The 22,800-nt window shown below is 32.1% G+C and overlaps 2 protein-coding genes and 1 long non-coding RNA gene across 5 annotated transcripts in view; all 3 read left to right on the top strand.

Moving 5' to 3' along the window:
• The window catches only part of LOC125059170 (endothelin-converting enzyme homolog), a 51,219-nt gene extending 40,328 nt beyond the window's left edge, over positions 1–10,891 (top strand). For both annotated transcript variants that reach the window (XM_047663459.1, XM_047663457.1), the window contains 11 exons: positions 2,031–2,241; positions 3,630–3,702; positions 4,715–5,035; positions 5,131–5,228; positions 5,761–5,924; positions 6,729–6,911; positions 7,323–7,484; positions 8,711–8,900; positions 9,736–9,866; positions 10,133–10,275; positions 10,642–10,891. In XM_047663459.1, the coding sequence (XP_047519415.1) occupies positions 2,031–2,241; positions 3,630–3,702; positions 4,715–5,035; positions 5,131–5,228; positions 5,761–5,924; positions 6,729–6,911; positions 7,323–7,484; positions 8,711–8,900; positions 9,736–9,866; positions 10,133–10,275; positions 10,642–10,818 (1,853 nt within the window). In that variant the 3' untranslated portion in view covers positions 10,819–10,891. The remainder of the gene's footprint in view (positions 1–2,030; positions 2,242–3,629; positions 3,703–4,714; positions 5,036–5,130; positions 5,229–5,760; positions 5,925–6,728; positions 6,912–7,322; positions 7,485–8,710; positions 8,901–9,735; positions 9,867–10,132; positions 10,276–10,641) is intronic.
• A 13-nt stretch (positions 10,892–10,904) lies between these two features.
• LOC125059169 lies at positions 10,905–14,770 on the top strand. The gene is made up of 2 exons (XR_007118609.1): positions 10,905–12,036; positions 12,096–14,770. It is a non-coding gene; the product is annotated as an uncharacterized LOC125059169 (long non-coding RNA).
• Positions 14,771–16,725: 1,955 nt separating this feature from the next.
• On the top strand, positions 16,726–21,890 carry LOC125059247. 2 transcript variants are annotated; one of them, XM_047663574.1, is made up of 5 exons: positions 16,726–16,792; positions 17,056–17,199; positions 17,336–18,778; positions 19,281–19,976; positions 20,914–21,890. In XM_047663574.1, exons 2-5 carry the CDS (start codon positions 17,127–17,129, stop codon positions 21,780–21,782), a joined length of 3,081 nt encoding a protein of 1,026 aa, XP_047519530.1. In that variant the 5' UTR covers positions 16,726–16,792; positions 17,056–17,126; the 3' UTR covers positions 21,783–21,890. The 2 variants fall into 2 exon arrangements, with proteins under 2 accessions (XP_047519530.1, XP_047519529.1); XM_047663573.1 differs by lacking the exon at positions 16,726–16,792 and having other exon boundaries at positions 16,821–17,199.
• The last annotated feature ends 910 nt before the right edge of the window (positions 21,891–22,800 follow it).

Below are 22,800 nucleotides of genomic sequence, written 5' to 3'. Positions count from 1 at the left end.
TTTGCGTGTTGTTCCCACTAGAATGTAAGTGCGTGCTCCTATTTCACCATGCCTCCTGCTGATAGGGGACAAGTCTTTGTTTTTAATTTATGTTATTATTATTAATTACTTAAGATGTCATGTGGAACATGGTGTAACTGTTGCAGCTCCTTACAAACGTTGTGTAAAAAAAAAAAAACATGGCGATTAAAAAGAGTGGCGGAGAGTTTATTGCCAGTTCTTCTCTTCCGTTCTACGCCCTTGATTTGAGAACTGGCAGTAAATGTAAAATTAGCAGCATTAATATGTATTTCTTTAATGACGCATCACAAGTGTACATTGTGTTACCTACGTGAATAAATGATTTTTGAATTTTGAATTTTTGACAGTTGACACAAAACTGTCACAGATAAGTGTAAGTGACGATGATTTATCATGTAAATAACAATATGTCTTCGCTTGTCTAATCCTAATACAGTATTGATTTTTAATTTCGAGACTGTTTTTGATCAAATATGATATTATTTGTATAAATGATAATTAACAAGGAAAAAACTTATAGTTGGTTTTCGTGTTTATAAGCGTCATAGGGACTGGTGGTGCGACGCCATCTTGCGTAGAGAGCGTTTTGGCGGGTTCTTGTAATAATTATGAATGATATCTTTTTATCAATTTGTGCTTATCAAATGGTTACACTATTCATAATTTACTTTTAAAATAGGGTTTTTCCAACTCGGAATATGATATACAAACAAGTTTCCCTTGAATTTTCATGGTCCCCATTCCTTACCGACGTAATTACGCTATCGCTAAATTAATGTGTATGAAAATGACAGCTCACCCTGGTCACGTGACCATTTTCATACAATTTTTTCGTCTATTTAATATGACCTTGTATTCTCGGAAGCGATTTGAACGGAAATTTTCTGAAACTTGTTTTGTTCAGATTTTCGTAATCAGATTAGTGTTTTCTCGCAAATTCGAACGCCACACGAATGTTGGTTTTGTTAGGACAATATATTTGTATCTTTTGGGAGTATTAACACGAGTTGAACTTGATAATGAAAAACAAATTGCAAACGTCACTTATTTGATGACGGTAATTTATGTTTAAATATAATTTAGTACAGCACTGCTAATTTGAAACTATAATAGCAGCACTTGCTGTATTATGCACGTGAGTAGAAATCTCGAGTAGGTACTTTATACAGAACACAATTATAATAATGTATTAAATTTTTTACAATAAATGAGAAACAATAATTTTAAATCACAACTTTTCTGGACGAATTTCAAAACGTGGTTTCACCTGATGGTAAGTAATACCGTCGCCCATGGACACTCAATGCCAGAGGGCTCGCGAGTACGTTGCTGGCTTTTTTTTAAATTTCTGATCTGTGGTGTAGCCCTTCAGGCACCAAGGTTAAACCCCTTAGTGTTTTGTTGTGTATTTTGTACATTTACCTTATAATGTTTATGAATTTGTACTAATTAGTAAACATTTTTATATTTGGAAAGTAAAGGGTATTTTATACACGATTTTAAGTGTGCAGTTATTGAATAATCCCTGTGGTTACGAGAGCTTATAAAGTTCAAACCAATTACAGTATAAATGTATGGATACGACAGGTATAACGCTGAGCAAGCTATGGGCATGAGGGTAACGGAGTCGAGTTTGAAGGGAATAATACTCAATGTTAGGTTGAGGGGCATCTTTTTGGGATTTGCTGTGAGGGTCATGCAGGGGGTTGTCAAAAGAAATAGGTAGTAGTAGAAATAGTAATATAGTAATATGGTAATATGGTAATATAGTAATATAGTAATATAGTAATATAGTAATATAGTAATATAGTAATATAGTAATATAGTAATATAGTAATATAGTAATATAGTAATATAGTAATATAGTAATATAGTAATATAGTAATATAGCAATAAAGTAAACATTCACGTAACCAATACCATTTATATAAGCTTTGTAACACCTCCGACGACTACATAGTCGGAGAATTTAAAAAAAATAAAAAAATAAAAGGATAAATGTATTGCAGGGAACGTGGATACCAGTGACGGCGGTGCCGAAGCCAAAGCTCGGGTTTACTACGACGCCTGTGTTGATACAAATGAGACGATTGAGAAACTTGGTGAAAAACCGCTGATCGGTATAATAAAGAGACTGGGAGGCTGGCATATTCTACCCAACACACTTGTGAAAACACAGAAATGGGATCTGCAGAAACTCCTTCAGGATGTTCAGAATAAGTAAGTCTAATTTGGTACCATTATTAATTTTTTTTAACGTTTATTACTAATAAAGCACACCCACAGAAACACACAAAATAACAATAATCAAAGAAGAAAAAAAATGAGAGATAACATTTTTTTTCTTTTAAAGGATAAGGTAGGTACGTTTTAAGTGTGTAATGCGTGTGTGCTGGATTAAAAAAAAGATAGCATGACCGTAGAACTTCACACCAGCATATATAATGTGCGTTTTCCAATTACAGCACTAGAGCGCATTATGCGGCACAATTGAGCTCTCTCAAAACTAATGCTCTCGAGTGCTTCTCGCAATAAATACCAACACAGTGACAGAAAATTTACTAGTGTTTTTCATTAAGTTGGCATTTATCGAAATTATCATTAGTAAATATTATTTATTGTTGAAAAATTTGTAAGGCTTTCGTTTCGTCGTAGATTTTGAAAATAATTAAAGTTATTTCAAACTACTAAAAAAATAAATATAAGTATGGATCAAGGTATAAATAGTTACTTTTTATATTCCATATTTAAAATATGATTACAATTTTATTTTTAAATTCGGATCTGTAAACAAATTTATTTTACAGGATTATACTTTTGTAAACATTGCAATGGTTTTGAAAAGGTATATAATTTTTTTAGAAATCATTTCAAAAAAATTACTAAAATGTAGTATTAGTAAATGATGTAAACTTCTTACATGTAACTATATATTTTACTGTTAATTTAGCTTGTTAAAACCTTATATTCTTTAAAGGTTTTCTCTTATTTCAGTAAAAAAATGTTAATGAAATAATTTGATAATAAAAAAAAGCGTAAAAAGTTTTCAACCAATTATTATTGTTAACCACATTATTTATACATTAATGAGGTTGCTAACTCTATTCAGAACATTTTTTTTCAACACTGACTTAGCGCACTCTGCTGATGCATTTGAAAACTAATTCAAGTTCCAATTAAGCTTCAGCATTATGCGGCATTGTGCGGCACTGAGTCGCATTATGCTGTGTAATTGAAAAACGCACAATGTGTCTTTTTTTGTTCGATTTACTCTGCCATAGTGCCTTTTTTCCAACCGTTACAATTTCTTGTAATCATGCGCGTCTCGCGAGATTCACCCTGGTAACATTGGTCCTATTATTATTTACAATATTCATTATAGGTGTTAATTTCAACTATATCATCACAACTAACTTTATCGTTGGATTTGGCAAATTTAAGAATTTTTTAATTCCCTTCTGCAACTAATGACCACTCTATCTTGTTCTTCACCAGAAATACAATAATAAAACTATATTTAGACAGGACTTGTTTTTAAATGGATACATCATTTTCTTAGTAAAAACTGGTGTCTGTTATCTCATTGTTATTAATTGATTGAATTTCAGATACAATTTGGGAGGTCTATTCAACTGGGCAGTGACGGAAGATGACAGAAATTCAACCAAACATGTGATTGTGGTAGGAAACTTTAATTAAAACAGACTATTATATATGTATCAATTCAAAATTCCATCAACATCACCTTGATGGCTGTAAGTCTACCACAGTCCGTTTCACAAGATACTTTCTTTTGCGAACTAGAAAACCGTGGAATCGACTCCCGATGGGAGTCCTTCCTGAGAGATACGACCTTCAACTATTCAAAGTTAGAGTTTACTCTTCCCTCAAAGGCCGGCAACGAAAGGACTAAAAATCAATGGCTGTCAATGACTGCCCTTTTTGGCCGTCCCGTAGACTCGTTTGTCCCTATTATAATAAAAAAAATGGATTTTCCGTAGCGATAACCGTATTAGTCAATATAAACAAATCACCACGCTGCTTAATGAACTAAATAGTTTTTATAGAACATCCCTGTTGCCACAAGCCGACTGATGACAGGAGCCATAAACAAGCAGTTTACGATAGTTTTCTTCAAGTATATGTTATATGATAATGACAGTACTTTGCAGTTCGTATGCATCACATATTACATAAAATTTGTATAGTTGTATTACACGAATTCCATTCGAACGATGTTTGTTCCGTGTAGATCAAAGTACTCCTTAAGCTTGCTGAAGTCCTCCAAAAAAACCATTCTGTTTTCATAGCTGTATATAATACGAGTATATAGCTATTTTAAAATAATAGTAATGAATTTTTTAATGGATGACTTCTGTAGTTATAGTTGGCAAGTCCAACGAATTAATTCGATATTTAAAAACTCAGCGGCGATACAACATTCTTAGGTCTGGGCCTCAGATTCCTTTATCCGTCATGATCATTAGCAATCTAATGGTCAAGTAGGTCAGCCTTTAGGTCTAAGGCAAGGTTTCCTCACGATGTTTTCCTTCACCGTTCGAGCCAATGTCAAGCCCAGCCAGGGATCGAACCTACGACCAGGGATGAGAGTCCCACGCTGAAGCCACTAGGCCAACACTCCTCTTCAACGGTTAACATTTGCAAAAAGTTTTTACTTTATTGTAATTTCCAGCTTGATCAAGGCGGCCTTAATCTTCCTACACGCGACAATTACCTCAACAAAACTGCACATAAAAAGGTTTTAGACGCATACTTAGATTACATGACTCGAATAACCGTACTCCTCGGCGCTAACAAGACAGATGCCCGTGCGCAGATGAGCAAAGTTATTCAGTTTGAGACCGAATTAGCTAATATCACTACTCCATCTGAGGATAGAAGAGATGAAGAGGGATTATACAATCCATATACCATCAGACAGTGGCAGAAGGAGGCGCCATTTTTAAATTGGAGTATGTTCTTTAATGACGCGTTTAAGTTGGTTAATAGGACGGTAAGTTTTCGCTTACGTATGATAACATTTATTATTAAATTATCAAAATTTTGCAGTTGTATTACAAGATATTTTATCGAATATTGCTTTTTCAGATCTCTGACGACGAGAGAATTGTGGTGTATGCTCCTGAGTACTTTAGGAATTTAACCAGAGTTCTTAGAAAATTTAGTAAATCCGAAGACGACCAAAGGTATGTTTCCGTTTTATCTATCTATAAAATGTATGTGTGTGTAAATTTCAGAAACATAGAAATTAAGATTGACGGCTCATTGGTCTAGTGGTTGGTGTCCCCTGACTGCGAATCCATGGGTCCCGGGTTCGATCCCCGGATGAGACAAACATCGATGTCATGAGCATTTGGTATTGTGCTTAGGTCTTGAGTGTTTAAATATGTATTTATATGTCTATCTATCTATAATATGTATGTATATCCGTTGTCTAGTACCCATAACACAAGCTTTACCAGCTTAGCATGGGACTAGGTCAATTGGTGTGAATTGTCCAATAAAAAAAATGAATTATCTGTACCTAGTCTTTATGAAGCGTAGCATAGCACTATATAGTTCCTTAGAATTTCGTGTGATTCTCAACTTTGAGTTTAAGTCCTCGTTATGAATAGACGACCCGTGGCTAAGGCCTTTAAAGATAAACAATAAAACAGCCACATACATGTATCTTCCTTAGGGCCTATGTACACGAGACGTAATAAATATTAATTTCAGAACTTTAACGAGTTATATGATGTGGCAAGTGTCGCGGTCCCTATCAAGCTACTTATCGAAGCCCTTCCGTGACGCATCCAAGATATTGAGGAAGGCTTTACTTGGCTCTGAAGGCACCGAGGAATCCTGGCGATACTGTGTTACGGATACTAATAATGCTATAGGTATATCAATGAAATCCGCGTAATTTTAAGGTTATTTTGACACCTCATCAAAATTTAATAAAATAAATAAAATAAAATATGTTTATTATGGAACATAAGATACATGTATCACTTATTCCACGTCATTAAATTTGAATTTGTAGGCATCCCTACTCATCGGCAAAGAAGACAGAGGGTGTAGGCCGAGAGAAAAAGCCGGCGTAAAATACTCTCGGTACTCTTTTAAAACAGCAAATCATCAAATAACACTTATTTAAAACAAATATCGCAAATTAATTAGAAGTAGCCTGTCTAGCACTAGTCCCAGGCCCTTTTATCAACTAGATAATCGTTGACTGTATAGTAAGCCTTTTTACACAGCTTTTCTTTAATACATTTCTTAAATTTATTGAAAGGCAGAGATAAAAGAGCCCAATAACGTGCCCTTGTAATGGCGGCCATTTTAGAATTAACGCTAGAATTTTAAAATTATTACAACTGACTTTCTTAAGTTTTTTCAATTCCGAGTACATATTTATTATAATAATGACAGGTTAATTACAATTTAATTTCACTAAGAAAGCAATCTGAATATAATAAAAAAATCTGTTCTACTAATTGAATTAAGCGGCATTCTACTTTGCGTCAGTGAAGGAATTAAGTTAAAGTTAAAACTGACAGATGTCAAATGTCATCTATCAAATTGGCCTACTGTAATTTGAATAATAAGTACTACAGATAATCTGTTGTCTAATCTGTGTATCCGGTTTTACGACAAAAATTGTAAGTGTTGAACTGTTTTAATTAGATTCTTTAAAATTGCAGGGTTCGCTGTAGGTGCAATGTTCGTTCGCGAAGTATTTCACGTGGCAGCCAAGGTGGAGGGTGAAATTATGATAGACAACATTCGAGCTGCATTTAAGAAAAATCTTAAGAAATTGGATTGGATGGACTCGGAAACTAGAGAAGCTGCTCAGAGTAAAGCCGACGCTATTACGGATATGATAGGTGAGCATGTATTTTTTTAATTATTATTGCAGCGTTTTTGTCGAAGAAAAGGGAGAGAGCGATTGAGACTGATTGAGAGAGTGAGAAAGGGCGAACGTAGCAATATACAAAATTTTATTTTTTAAATTAAAATTTCGCAGAGAATTAATGAAATATTAGTTTTTTATTTGTATGTATTTTTTAAAAAAAAATTCGTCATTTGAGATTTCAATAAATTATTTTGCATAAAATATTATATATAAATATAGGTATACAAATATTGTAAACAAATACATGGAGTGATCATATATTGGTACATGACCATCTATTGGGGCTTTTACCTTAGTAATAATTCATTTACAAAGAAGTTTCACTTCTGTCATGTGTACTTTGTACGCACGCACTTTTTTAATGTAAGATATTTCTTTGCAGGATTTCCTGACTACATACTTGACAAGGATGAACTAGATAAGCAATATGAAGACCTAGTCGTAAAACCGAACGAATATTTTGAGAATAACATTGCATTTAATACATTCTCGCTCAAACATGATCTAAAGAAACTTGATCAGCCAGTAAATAAGACTAAATGGGGTAAGTTCTTCTCTTTCTCGTCTTATTATAAAACTGCGTAGTTCTATACGGAAAGAGTGGTAGTTATGAACTAATACGACTCTTATACTTACAAAATATTATATATACCTTTTTACACGCTTTATATTAGCTTCACCTGTATGTATGTATGTATGTATATAACCGACTCCTTCGGACTCGATTTTGACCCACTTTAAACGGACAGATTTTATTAAAATTTTGCGCACCTGTCAAAGATCGATGACAATGCAATAATCCGAAAAAAAAATAAAAAAAAATTAACTAAAAAATAAATAATAGTTTAAAAAAACTAAAAAACACGCTTTTAAAGCACATCAAACTAAAAAGTGAAAAATAATTCTTAATTTAATAAATACTTAATTATTTCATATCGAGATGATTACTGTAAAGACGTAATAGTGTTGTCAACATAACTAAATTATTATTTTTTTACTTTGTACCTAAGCTTGATTTCCTTTGAAGTGAAACTTCAAATGCGGCTTCCGACAAGGTTGCGTTAAACGTTTAAGGGTGCGTACAGACTATGTAACATATTATATAACTTGTGTTTTATAACACGTCCACATTATGTATGTATACCTTGTTATTCAACATTATAACATAAAACAATACTGTACACATTAGAATAACAATGCAATATAACAATGTTATATAACCATTTTAAATAACAAAAGAAAAACAAAAAAACGTAAATGCTGGGTTCGTCCTAGCATACATATATATCAATAACATGTTATTATAACATGTTTTATAACATTCAGTGTCCACATTATCTGAAACATGTTGTATAGCAATGTTGTATAACATGTTATGTTATATAGTTTGTACGCACCTTAACGCGCCTGGAAAGTAGACCAGGGTAGAAGCCTTTAAAAATAATAGAAGTATGAAACGAAACCCATTGGGAAAGGAGGTGAATATTATAAAAATGAAAGGAAAAATAATTCACGGGTGATATGAGGTCGGGAAGGGGAAGGGGGTGAGTTTTAAGGGTAAAAATGGTTTATCTCGATTACCGGCAAAACTACTAGATATAAATACCTACGCTAATATTACGAATTTTAGAGGGTAATTAATTAAATAATTGCACACCCTCATACTCAATAGATTTCTTTGAAAAATTTGTGCGCGGTTTCGGCAAGATTTGGCTCTAATCATTAGACAATATATATGTTTACTGTTTTCTATTTTTTAATTTCTTGTAGGCATGACTCCATCCACAGTAAACGCATATTACACTCCTACGAAGAACCAAATAGTATTTCCAGCGGGCATCTTGCAAGCACCGTTTTATGATGAAAATAATCCTAAGTGCGTCAACTATGGCGCTATGGGCGTGGTCATGGGACATGAACTGACACATGCCTTTGATGACCAGGGACGGGAATATGACAGGTTAGCCTAACTTCGAATTTAAAAAAAAATACTAAGTTTGTTATGGAAGAGCTGGGACTCGATAGATATTTTTACTTAAAAGGGTTGGTAAATCTTACACATTGTGCATTGTTTTAATTAATAAACACATTTTTATTTTTATACAGAAATTTTGTAAGATACAATCAAATTAAATGCAAAGAACGTGGCATTAGTTTAATTCGTTAACTCAATAACTAACACGCAGCTTACAGAATTGCGCCATCGCAACCAAATTTTTCACTTGCATGCTATGTATCTACATAAAAAAAATGTATGTATATAAAAAAAATTGTACCAGCGCTGTGAATAAGCGCAAACTGTTCAAATAAGAATTAATTAACTTAAATTACAGTATAAACTCTTTATTATAATGTCATTCGTTATAACCAAAAATGTAAATCTCTCTATAACAGAAAAATGTGCTTGAAATTCGTTATAAAGAGTTTACAACGAATTTCATATATAGGTCTTTGTGAAAAGCATTGCTAAATTTGTTTGAAAAAATAATTAAAACTCCTTTATTTTATTTCTTTAAAAGGTACTACAAAGGTCATTATGGCCATTCAAAATTCTTGGCATAGCTGCTAACTTCACGCATATTCTATTTCTTTTTACTTGTAGATTGTCTTATTCCCATCTCGCTCGCGCACGCTCGGCGCCCGGCTGGTTTCAAAAGAATTCGTTAGTGAGCAACTTCATTCTGTTAATTTTGTGTCACAGTGCGCGCGCATCGTAAAATTTCACTCTCATAAATTTTTCATAATGCGCCTAAAGAAGTATAACTTCAAAAACCTTTTTATTCATCTTTGTTTAGGTTTGGAAACCTCAACCAGTGGTGGAACAACAAAACAATAGAGCAGTTTAAGAATCGCGCTACCTGTATACGGAGGCAGTATTCTACTTATCATGCTGAAGGACAGCATCTTAATGGGAAACAAACTTTGGGTATAATATTTATTTATTTTAGTAAAGCACATGGCTCTTTTTTAATAACAGAAATATAATAAATAACAGTAATTTGCTAATTTCAAACATTAGTTTTTATTGTAGACAATTATTGTCTTTGGTTTACGCGAGTACCTACTACACATTTCTATAATCTTTAGTCTCTCTCCGACCACGATTGCTGCACAGCAAACGAATTGTCAAGTTATATAAAATCATATTTATAGATATAATTCGCAGATAAACTAATCCGATGTTATTTTTAGGTGAAAATATAGCTGACAACGGCGGTTTAAAGGCGTCCTATCACGCATACTTGGAGTACAGCAAGAGAGATGCGATACATAATTATACTCTACCCGGCCTCAACTATACCCATAGACAACTTTTTTTCATATCATTTGCACAGGTAAGATATGTGTCACCTGTCATAATGATATCATGATTGTGCCGATTTGACTGTGGTGTTTGTGCAAGGTCAACACAGTATTAATGGCCTTGAAAAGGAACGGCTGATCAGGTAGCGGGACGTGGTCAATGCTATGCTGTTGCCGTGTCCTGCCTCAGGATTGCTGGTGGTGGGTGTTAGTGGGTTATAAAAGCGAGGTGCTTTCTATAAAATTATCTAATTTCCCTGTTTCTTTTACCTAAATCAAGTTTAAGTGCTTAATACTTAATAATTAATATTGTTATTTTCCAAATTAAGTGTAAGTTAGATATTTATACAATGTGTGTGTGTGTGTGAGGTATGTTCAATAGAATTATATATTTTCAGGTTTGGTGCTCTGCAATGACAAAGGAGTCTACAAAAATGCAAATTGAAAAAGATGATCACACAGTTGCAAAATATCGAGTTATTGGACCAATATCAAATCTTCCAGAGTTTTCCAAAGAATTCAACTGTCCTTTGGGATCACCCATGAACCCTAAGTATAAGTGTGAAGTATGGTAAGAAATAAGTGGTCTAATCGAGTTCTAAGAAATTAATTTACACACAGAGCAATTTACAATATTTACAGTATAGGTGTTAACTGTTAATTTCGTTACGTTCCATCAAACTTCCGCACATACAGTCATAGACTATGACGTCAGTGACGTTTATGAAATTTGGCAGCTGACAATGACAAACTTGAGTTAAGAAATGTTATTTTTTTTAACAGATACGTCACAATTAGTTTAGTCTGTGTGAAAAGGGAGCCGTGCGAACTAATAATACACTTCCTATTTGGCGCGTGTTCATTTCTTCACAAGAAATATATACTTTTAATTTTATCATATTTAGTATTAAAACTGTGTTGAGAACATAACAAAAGAGGTATTTTAACTGCTGCTACCTCAAATTCCACAATAGTTCTCTTTCCACACAACCAGTTAGCTAATTATTGTCACAATTTGGTCAGCAGATAAGGTTAGCGTTTGATGATAGTGTTAGGATATTTAAATGTACGCCCATTTGAATTATTAAATCGTAATACATAAATAAAACAGCTTCCATGTGATAAGGTTCAATTTTGACCAAATAGGGGCTTTCATATTCATAATATTTATTTAATAGCTTTAAGAATTTTAATATAAGTTAGATAATAGTTTTAAACATAATCATTGTTTTTACAAATAATTGCTTTGTATGTTGTTTGGTGACAGTGTGCTTTCAAATTAGGGTAAGATTAAATAAAAGGGTGAGATTCAGAAACGAGTGAACTATGACTTCTGTATGTCAATATGTCATTTTTGACGTTTTGACGTGAAAAACGTGTTAAATTTTGACAAACGGAATCCATAGTACACGTTTGACTCGATTTTGAATCGTATCCGTACAATATCGACTAGCTGATTTAATACCAAACATAAATAATATGGCAAAGAACAAATATATACAGCGACTGATTTATTAAGCTATATAAACGGTACCTAAAAGTGAACAACTTTATCATTTTGTGATTAAAAATATTTTATTTATACAGTTATAACAAGTGCCAAAAATTTTCATTACCATTATCAATAGTATGAGAATTTGCAATATTTTATATGAAACGACGCTTTTAATGTATTACCAATGAATTTAATTGTATTATTGTTGTTATAAAGTGAATTAGTACTTATACATTAATTTTTAAGAAAACCCAATTATGGATATAAAGGAATCGACGATTGCATTAACTGGCTTTAGGTCGTTTTTTTTTTAATAATTTTATGGCCTGGTAACGAGACCTTTAAGCCAAACTTTAGATCGTTGAATGTGGGTCATAGATAAGAATCAAGCTTTAATCTTGTTTCTATCAAACACATCACACCATTGATAAATTATTTCGAATACAAGATCTGATTGATTTATTTTTCAGTGTGTACACAAATAAGTTAGGTTAGATTTAGAAATGCAGACAAATATTTAATTAATAGTCCAATATACCTCTAAAGATCGTTAGCAGACTAAGCTAATGATTTTATAATCAGATCATTTACTAAGGATAGAACATAAGTTGTTATTTTGAATTCTGCTAAGTAATGGCTTTAAAACACAAACTAAACAAAGATGGCGTCGCACCATTCTTGTGACGTACCATGCTTTTAAACATGGGTCAAGTTTTGTAGGTATTAATTATCATTTTGTGATTTCTGTTAAATTACACAAGTACATTATTTATTATTATATTTCGAAAAAACAGTGTCCGACGAAATTAAACTTCAAGACAGTATTAGGCGAGGACATATTATTTACAAGCATGCTTCGTCAACGTCAATTCGACTAATCCTGACCGTTTAAAAGATATTTGGCTCCATAACTTTAAAGCCATGTTATACAGATAACTCTCAACAACACTTTATCTGTCAAGTAGCCTATTGATAAACGACATAACAGGTGTCGCTTGAATATGATTGATTAAAGATGCTATAGACCAATTATAATCAAACTACGCTATCGGTCGTCTTATTTTATAATAATATGTTACCATTCTAACTTAGTTTTTAGATTAGAAGAAATTATAAATATTGGTATAAAATTGCTCGACGAAACTAACGCTAAACGATTCCTATTTGTATCGGAATGACGCTTCGTTACCTATTTTCATATATTTTCAGTGTTTTTATTTCAAGCCTTGCATTTTCATGGTAGGATATTCACGTAGCTTCCACTATAACAGTAAATCTATTTAACATAACGCTATATAGAATTGTGTAAAATAAATGCCTTCCATTTAAAAGTAAAGTACTTAAACGTAATAAAAATAAATGCATAGACAATATCAGAATCTTCAAACTTTTTAATAGGTGTCTAGTAGCTTTTTGTACATAATGAACATAGAGTACTTTTGTAGGATTTTGTATATCAATATTGACTTAGTGGTATAAACATGAATGTAAGAAAATTTTGTCTAATCCAGTGTTTCCTAACGTGGGACCCACGCCCCACAGGGGGGTAATTCCAAAATGTTTTAAAATTATTTGGAATTAGAATTTCAGGTTTTCTTTATATATTTAGAAAATGTACAAGTACTTTGTATTTCGTTAACAATTTCCTAGTATTTTTTAAAATCAATCTTTAAGTTTCTTAAGTGAACCATTCAATTATTTAATATTAAAAATTATGTATGTGAAATAAGGTGGGGCATTGCAAAAATAGGTTGGGAAACACTGGTCTAATCTATCTTATTATTATTGTATAGATTTAAAAAAAAAAACAAAACTTATTTACTTATTATAATACAAGATGTCCAAGTTATGGCGGCTATACAGTATACACGCTAGTCGAGTCGAGTCTGACCTTTCAGCAAGAGGACAATATGTATAGACTCGGTAGCAGTTTATCTGCAGTTAATCTTTTACCATTAGCGCCTTGTCTTGCTTTCAGCTTTATTATAACACATGGACTAAAATAGTGCTGTGTTTTTACTATGGTTACCATGGAAATAAACATCGTAACACATAAGTTACTATTTTTGGTATAAGCTTTTTAAGCCGCTTCACGGAGAGTTAGCGAGGCGAGACGAGGCGCACTCGTTCATAGCCTGTTTCGTTATATTAATATAATTATATTAGCTATAAGGTATTCAAATATTGTTTATTCTGTGGATAACGTAAGAAATTCTGAAATAGAGCATTAAACGCATGTTGATTGAGATTTTATTTATAATAACTTCAAGAATATAAAAAGTATCAAAAATTATAAGTCTTAGTACTCTTTTGTTATCTACAGTGAAAATACATGATGGTTAGTTTGGCTAAGACACCCAGGAGCTTGAGACAGAATCACTTTTCGACAGGCGTGACCTACCTAACGCGAAACTAATTTGTATGGGAATGAAATAAGCTCACGCTTTATCACGTGAAAATTTTCATGCAAATTGTCGTGGCGTTATTGGGTCACGCCTGTTGAAATGTGAGTGTACATATTTTGCCGCCTGAGACAAACATCTGTTTTCGCAGGTGCATTCCATACAAACTCACTCTCGTTAGCCGACCCCAGTTATAAGATGTTTTGTCTAGTAAACCAAACTTCATTCTTAGAATAAAATGCCTAACCGCCATTTTTATCATATAAAGTTAATATTACATTTATTGTGTTTAAAGATATTTTAAATTTGTAATTATTAAAAATGTATTAATGACGTAAAAGTCAAAATGATAAAGATTCCTAATTTTTGTTTACTATTATTTACGGTGCAATTCTGATAGAATCAACTTTATATTTGTTGATGGTAAGATCCTAGTCATAGATTATATTTATACTTAGTTGTGTTGTTGTAAAATATAGCTTGTGTTTTTTAATGTGAATTAATATTATCAATTAAAATGTAAGTATGTGGAATTCCCATATGATTTATTGTAATCTCATGTAATATTATAAAACAGAGTTAATTTTTGTAACTAATTTTTGTGTCATTTAATAAACTTTATGATCTGGTTGTATGAATTTTCTTTAAACCTAAATATTTGTAACGTCCTAGGTTTACACTGACACGATCTAACATTATTTATTTGCCTATAAAATAAATAAAGTAGGTAATAGTCCTTTTAATAAAATGATTACGATAAAAACCCCGACATGATGAAGCAGCTGTTGTTGTGCAATTGCAAAGTTTTAATACTAGCATGTGAAACTCCATTACAGGAGGTTACCTGTCAGTTTCTTTTACCAGATAGAGAAATGTTGTTTCAACGCAAAATATGAATGAATAATATACTATATAATTAAAATACGTTTAAGTAAAAAACTATGCTTTTCTGATATGCAAGACTTATTTAATTTTAGTCAAGCCATATTAAAGCTGAACAAAAGTGGCCGCTGATCGTATACCTGAATCACGGAAGTAAAAAGAAGAGAATGGAGTAAATAATATATATATAAGCACCATGAATTTGTTTTAGTTGAGTTGACAATTTATGTTGATATTATTAAAAAGCTGAAAATGGACTACAACCCAACAATTAATATCGATTACAAACATATTTGACATCGTCTCAAACAGTTTTTTCACAAAATCATGTTTGAAACAACCAGCCCAAGAAATTAGTAAGCCAAAACACCCCAGCAAAGTATTTGTATATAATTCTCATTTCACAGGCCCTCGTAATTAATAGTAACTCGTAAAGGTGGGTACTGACCAACGTTACGAGGTGTAATGTAACATTCGCAATAATTTAACATCGCATTAACAAAAAAATGTCAACTCAATCTACTCAAGAAATAATAATTGTAGCAAAAAAATAAGTAACAAAAGCGTGTTATGAATTTATTATTGCTTATATGATATTATGCTGACCGTAAATTTGAATTTGACCATTTGACACGCATAGATATAAAAACCTCTAAGATACGGTTCAGCTTTCCAATATGGAGATTACGACTCTTCTTTTATTTCTCTATGGCACAATTTTTTAAATGTATTTGAGCTTTTGACCTCAATCTCGCCTTAAGGACCTAAATGAAATGAAAATTAAATGAAATATAAAATCGGTGCAATAAGAGCCACTTAACGAGCAAGTGTGTTGATAATTATATTACATAACACTTTTTTAAATAATTACTGTCAAACTAAATAAAATGTTTCAAAAAAAAATAAGGTACTATTGACCTTTAAATAAAATTTATTTATTGTAAAAGTTTCTGACTTTATCACGTTGTTTAGTTGCATAATGAATTCGAACTTTGAGTTTTAAAATTATAGCCTTTATTATGAGGGAGTAATGACATTCAAGAAATGTTTAGTTTGATGCCAGTTTAATCTACCCGTACACTCAGTCCGTTTATTATTTAAATACGGTTCATTCGGAAAACTGAAAAATTTATTCAAGTGCTGGTAGTCCCAACGAGTTATTATCCAACTATTTACAAAAGACACGAAGTGTGGCAACTAGCTGACGTAGGTAACATGCAATTTCGCAATTTAGTCGGTTAGCACTGAAAAAATATCTTTGGAATTGTCGTATTTACAGTTTTAATTCATTGAATATTGCTTATTATTGACCAAAATACACATTCGAATGAATAATTCTTGAACAAAGTTACTAAGTCGTGACAAAATAAGCTACTTACCTATATAGGGTTATGTTTGGTTCTTTACATTCACTACGGCATTTACAGCCAATTATGCAACAATTCACCATGACTGACACTTTAAATACACTTCTTATAAGGATAAAGTCTTAAAATATGGGTTTGACTTGGGTTTCATAGATTTATCAGTAAGTGGTGAAAACTTGTTTGCCACCAAAGGCTTGGTGGCATACAAATAAAAACTCTGTTTCGCTCGCACTTAAGTATTTCACGTTAATGCCTTCTCTCTTTTGTTATTATTTTTATTTTAGAAGCTCACCTAGTTCTATAATCTATACTCCATCTACGTTAAGAAGTAAGAACCAAAAACATTATGATGTCTGTGACGTAATGGCGGAGTTAGTGGCGATTTTATCAAAACAAGAATTTTGTGAATATATACGCTAAAATGTTGTTTAATATAATTTTGAAATATAAATAAACATTAAATAGAATAGTGAAAAGATTTAATTAAGGAAGTCGGTATAAGACAATAAAAAATTAAATAGCATTACTGCGCCAGGTTATGGTTGCAAATGTTTCCGATTTTCATCATTTAATTTTACCGCTTTTTGATCAATGATGGGATTTAATGTTTTCAAGAATTATTAATATAAACAAACTAAAGATAATTAATAAAATGTTTCATGGCAGGTTTTTTTATGAAATGAATTAATTACAACTTTACTGGTCTTGGGCGGATAAGTGGGACAAATCGGTCAATAATGGATTTAGATCAGTTAGTTATGAAAACAGAAATTCACCCAAATGGTGATATTCTACTATATTATGTTGATGGTGAGTTTCATTATTAATCAATCAATACAATATATTTAATACTCATTCTTGCAGTCAATATTGTATTCACGTCTAATTTGTTAAAGTTGGTGATCTCTGTTGCAATATATGTTTATGTTAGAACAAATAATTGCAGATAATCAACAAGTAGTTGAGTCAGCTGCTGGTATAGTAGAAAATGAACAACAAGAAGATATACAAATGATATCAGAAACAAAATATGTAATTGAGGATACCGGAGAAAGTGAGTCAGCTGACGAACTTGACTTGGCTCAAGCTAGTGAGCAATTTGCTTCTGAGCAATGGACAGATGAAGAAATCAGACGTCTTATTATATTTTATATTGATAACAAAGAGACATTTCAAAGTGGTACAGCTAAAAAGAAACATTTGTGGGCTGTTGCTTGTAAAACAATGCTGTTGGGCAAACAGCCACTCTCGTGTGAATACAAACTCAGGGAATTTAGAGAAAAATATTTCCTCATAAACTCTGATAAGCTAGAGCAAATTATCATACAAAGGCCATTCTACAATCTTTGCCATAAAGCATTTCAAGATGAAAATCCAATAGATATGTACTTAAATGTATCAAATAAAGATAATGAAAGCATTAAGAAAGAAACCCCAATAAAAAAATCTATGGATACCAGTGTTGAAAAGATGCTTAATTTATATTTAAAGTATAAAAATATTTATGCTAATAATATTAATACAAAAACTGTATGGGAAAGGATTGCTAGGGATATGAATGAAAAAGATGTGGACTATTGGTACAAGCGTTTCTTAAATTATAAGCAACATTACATCAAAATGTTACATAAAAGAATTTACAGTGGAGATGACGGAATTCATTGGCCTTATATGAGGCATTTTGATCAAATTTTTGCGAACGATGAAGAATTTCAGAAAAAATTTGCTATTGTTGAAAACACCCCAACTGAAAAAACAATGGAATGGAATGAAAGTGAAAAAACATTCCTATGTAAATATTATTTTGATTGTTTGCATGAATTCCAAGATCCTACCATACCTAATGATTTTCTCTGGCATGATGTTGGGCGGTTATTGGAGAAACCAGCAGAAAATTGCAATGAAAAATTTAATTCAGTAAAAAGTGAACATTTTGAAAAATTATTGGGGGGTGATTACAATTTATCTGAACGTCTTACATGGGAAATAATCATGGATAATATTATATATAAAGAAACATTGAAGGACTTGGAAAATAATTCTGAGGTGCTTGAAGATTGGGATACGGAATTACTAGACATACTTGTCCAATTTGTCTACGATAACATAAACTTAGTTAAGGATCCAGTGTGCTATTATGTATGCTTATCTGTTATAACAATTAAGTTAAACTGCGGAGTAGTATCCTGTAAGAATCAGTGGGATAATTTAGTAGATGTATATAAGAGTATTTTGAATGACAAAAAAGAGAATCCTGAAATTCAAATTGATTGGCGTTATATTGAAATGTTTGATGTAATATTTGACTATGGCATGGATATTCATTTACTTGATGGATATAAAAAAGAAAAAGTTGAAGAGAAACAAAATCTACCTGCAAAACTTGAAGGTAAGAGTTGCCACGCTGGTGTTTATATATACTACTAAAATGACCCATCATTTTTATACAGCATCCTTAAATATCCATAACAAGACCTATTGTTTGTTCCTGTCCAGGCTTCCTAGGCAGGGTTTCATGACCTCCATGAGACTCTTGGCCTATGGCCGTAGTAGGGTATGGAAGAAAATTTTATCTTTGATTTGCTTTTGAAATGTATAGTGTAGTGTAGTGTTCCATAAATTTTACCTCTCTGCCAATGCAGTTAATAAATTAAAATAAGCATTAATTTTTGACAGAATAAAAAGCCCTTTTTATTCATAAATGATTTAATTCAATACTCTTTGGAAATAGGAATAATACTTCTTTGTTGGTGTAATTGTATGCTGTAAGTTGCATTACAATTATTACCTATGTGGTTATTCGTTTATTTACTTTATGCCTAAACGGGTGACTCCATGATGAATTTTTGAACACAAGCTTATACTATCTAACATTATAATTTGATTTTCAGTTAAGAAAATAAACATGAAGGACCTCGAAGATAACTACTTTGATAATATTGATAATGATGATATAAGATTTGACGAAAGAGGTTTTACGACGCGTGTCAAACGTGATATAGGAAGGGCAAAAGGAATGAAAATCCTAGAATATTACCTTAAAAATAAGGATAAATTCAATTCCCCAAATTATAAAAAGGCCGCCTTATGGGAGACACTGTCAAAGGAAATAGGAATATCGGCCACAGAGTGTGCGCATAGATTCAGAAACTTCAAGCAGATATATTTAAATCATGTCCAAAGGGAAATTACAAAACCGGAATTGCCGATAGTATGGCCATACTTCACAATATGCAAGAAAGTTTTTGGTTATCGAGCGGTCAAGGCCAAACTGAAAAGTCACAATATTTTAAATGATACAGAAGACTGGTCGCACCAAGATATAACTAAACTGATAAATTTTGCTACTGCTAACTTTGATGATGGTAATGAGGAGAAATGGAGATGGGAAGAAATTGCAAATATAACCGGTCATACCGCAATGGCTTGTTTGGATAAATATTTTGAATTGAGAAAATGTTATAGGAAGTTGAAAACAATGAAGACCAATAATCCAGATAAAAGAGTGTCATGGAAATATTTTGATGTTATGGATAAAATATATACAAGAGATATGGTTGCAGATATAAAGAATGAAGTGCAAGATGGTAAGTTAACACATTTTTATGTTATTACTAGCTGACCGGGCAAACGTCGTTTTGCCATGTATGTATATCATTTATAATAAAAAAATAGGGGTTGATCGTAGAGGGGTGAAAGTTAGGGGTTGTATGTATAACAGAAAAAAATATCTAAAAATTAAAAAAAATATATTTAGGGGTACTACTAACGACTACCCTTAACATTTAGGGGGATGAAAAATAGATGTTCCGATTCTCAGAGAAACCCAATATGCACACAAAAATTCATGACAATCGGTCGAGCCGTTTCGGAGGAGTTTAACCACAAACACCGCGACATGAGATTTTTATATATTAGACTAGATGACCCGGTGAACTTCGTATATATGTGTCAAAACATAATACAACATTTTTAAAACAGACCAATGAAATCGCACCTCATACTACAGCTATGAAACACAAATTTCTGAAGGCATCTATAAATATATGACAACCAAGTGACTAAAGTCATCAAATATTTTCCAGCTAGGAAAATTCAATTGTCGTTTTTGGTATTTTTCTTTACTTATTATTTTCGTTTCCCACCGTTTAAACCTTTACTGCCCTGCGATTCTGTAACTCACTTTTCGAACTCACACAGCGGTTTTCGCATCGGCGGTCGCTCTGAAATCAGTCGTGAAGCAGTCATTTTATGATTTGGCATTCTGAAAAGGTGATAGCTTGTAGTTTATTGTTTATCAAAATATACTAAACATAAAACAAGTCATTCCAAAGTCTACTTTAAAAATGGCCAAGCATCTGCAATTTATACTCGAAACAGAAAGTAACAATAATATTTTATGTGAGAGGTATATAAAATAATATGTATTTCTTCATAATTTATATATAATGAAAACAATTTTGTATTTCTGTTAATAATCACTTCATTACTACCTCTCTGCTACTTGATGATTTTATTTTCCAGATGATGATTTTCAATGTTTAATAGTTATACCAGAAGGACAAGATATATCCCAAGCTCAAATTATTTACCCAAATGAAGACAAAACCATAAAAAGCGAATCAAAATCAAAAATCATATGGAATAGACAATCTAAAACGAAATTATTAAATCTATATTTAAAATACCTAATATCCCACGAAGAGATAATTCCAAAGCAAATGTGGAAGGAGATATCTTTGGAAATGGACGGAAAATCGCCATTTTCGTGCAAAAAGATGTATATATTACTAAAGAACAGATATAGGAAAAATGAAATGAAATATAAACGAATTTTCACAAAAATTATTCCACATGAAAACAAACCGAAAGTCGAATTGAGCGATGACAAAATTGAAGCGGCTTTGATGTTTTATCTAAGAAACATTGAGGATTTTCTTAACCCTCAATTAAAAGATCTAATGTGGTCGGAACTTGCTGGATTAATATCGGAACCAGCAGATGTAATTAGTAAAAAGCTCAATCATCTATTCACCACTGGAACACCGTTTGAAGATCTGCTAAAGGAGATATCAGAGAAGGAGAAGTTGTTTAAGATAGATGCCTCCGAAGTTTCTGTTTGGACAGATACAGAGATAGAGAGACTGCTAACCTGGTACTTAGCGCATTTGGATAAATTTAAAAATCCAGAATGTGTCCGGAGCTATCTATGGATGGAAGCGGCGGATATTCTGAAGAAATCTCCGTTGGATTGTTCGAATAAAATGATGAACATTCGCGCTCAATACAGAATGATGTTAAAGGAAAATCCGGAGAAATTACAAAAGTGGGATTTCTATAATTTGTGTCAACGGATCTATGGGACTGGGAAGAAAAGCGATAATGAATTATAAGTTGAATCAGGTGCCATAAATCCCAACAAGTCATGAGGGCAGACATTTCTGTGTCTGTTTTATTCGTTAATTTTAATAATTGTTACACGAAATACCTGTATGAAATATAAATCAAATTAAAAAAAAGTTTATGTAATTATTTTTTCTTTAATTACACACCTGTACACAAATTATTCTATTTATTATATTCTAATAGTAATGTCATACAGAAAAAAAATTAAAACTTGTTTTATTTTAATATTATTTTTTACGGTCACATTTCTTTTATTTTAGGCATTTAAAAGGTTTGAAAGGCAACCGTTCCTATTATTAGAACAAAACTCGGTCAAGATTATAGCTTTTTTCCCAAGCATTCAAACCGACAGCCTTTAACACGACTAGCAAAATTTTTGGAAGGTTTATATTTCTAAATCACGTAAATACCTTCATATTTCATGATTCAGCAAATTTTTAAATATTCCATTTTCTAAGTTACGGATTTTCTTATTTGGTAATTACCTCAACAGTAATTATTTACTTTTTTATTACCCACACATTGTCTATGATTGAAAACGAAAATGCATTTTCGAGGATTCGTATAAAAAATAATACGTTTATGTACTATTCTTTCTGAGAGCTTTTGCGGAAAAGAGGAAGGGGGGATAGTAAATCAGCTTAAGTAATACTTGAACGGCCCTTTAACAAAAGGCCATAAAATTGGTTTAGCTGTTTTGGCATTTATAACATGTGTACACGTTTCGATGCGTCATCCATGCTAGTAGGTGAGGGTGACAATTATGTGGTGCAAGGCCGAAGCTAATCTCATTACATACTGCGGTCAAAAGATATTTTTGTAAGGTTTTTTTTGTACCTTTGTAATCCTACCGAACATGGGATTAATATATGCATAATATTCTATGTACTAGGAATTAGTTACGCATGTAGATTATATAAACATATACTGTCAAAGAATAATCATTTTTGCCTTCCGGCATGTCCATGGGCGGTATATCTTAACATCAGATGAGCCACCCACAAG

The sequence above is a fragment of the Pieris napi genome, chromosome 19 (assembly GCF_905475465.1).
Source record: "Pieris napi chromosome 19, ilPieNapi1.2, whole genome shotgun sequence".
NCBI lineage: Eukaryota > Metazoa > Arthropoda > Insecta > Lepidoptera > Pieridae > Pieris > Pieris napi.
The sequence above is the reverse complement of the archived record's forward strand: the minus strand, read 5'-3'. Positions and strand labels throughout refer to the sequence as shown.

Bases quoted from the DNA above. Each gene is read 5' to 3' on its own strand.
- LOC125059247 (XM_047663574.1), top strand. From the start codon at position 17,127: ATGGATTTAGATCAGTTAGTTATGAAAACAGAAATTCACCCAAATGGT. The intron at 17,200-17,335 runs GTGAGTTTCATT...AAATAATTGCAG, and splicing joins TCTACTATATTATGTTGATG to ATAATCAACAAGTAGTTGAG. The intron at 18,779-19,280 runs GTAAGAGTTGCC...TTTGATTTTCAG, and splicing joins TCTACCTGCAAAACTTGAAG to TTAAGAAAATAAACATGAAG.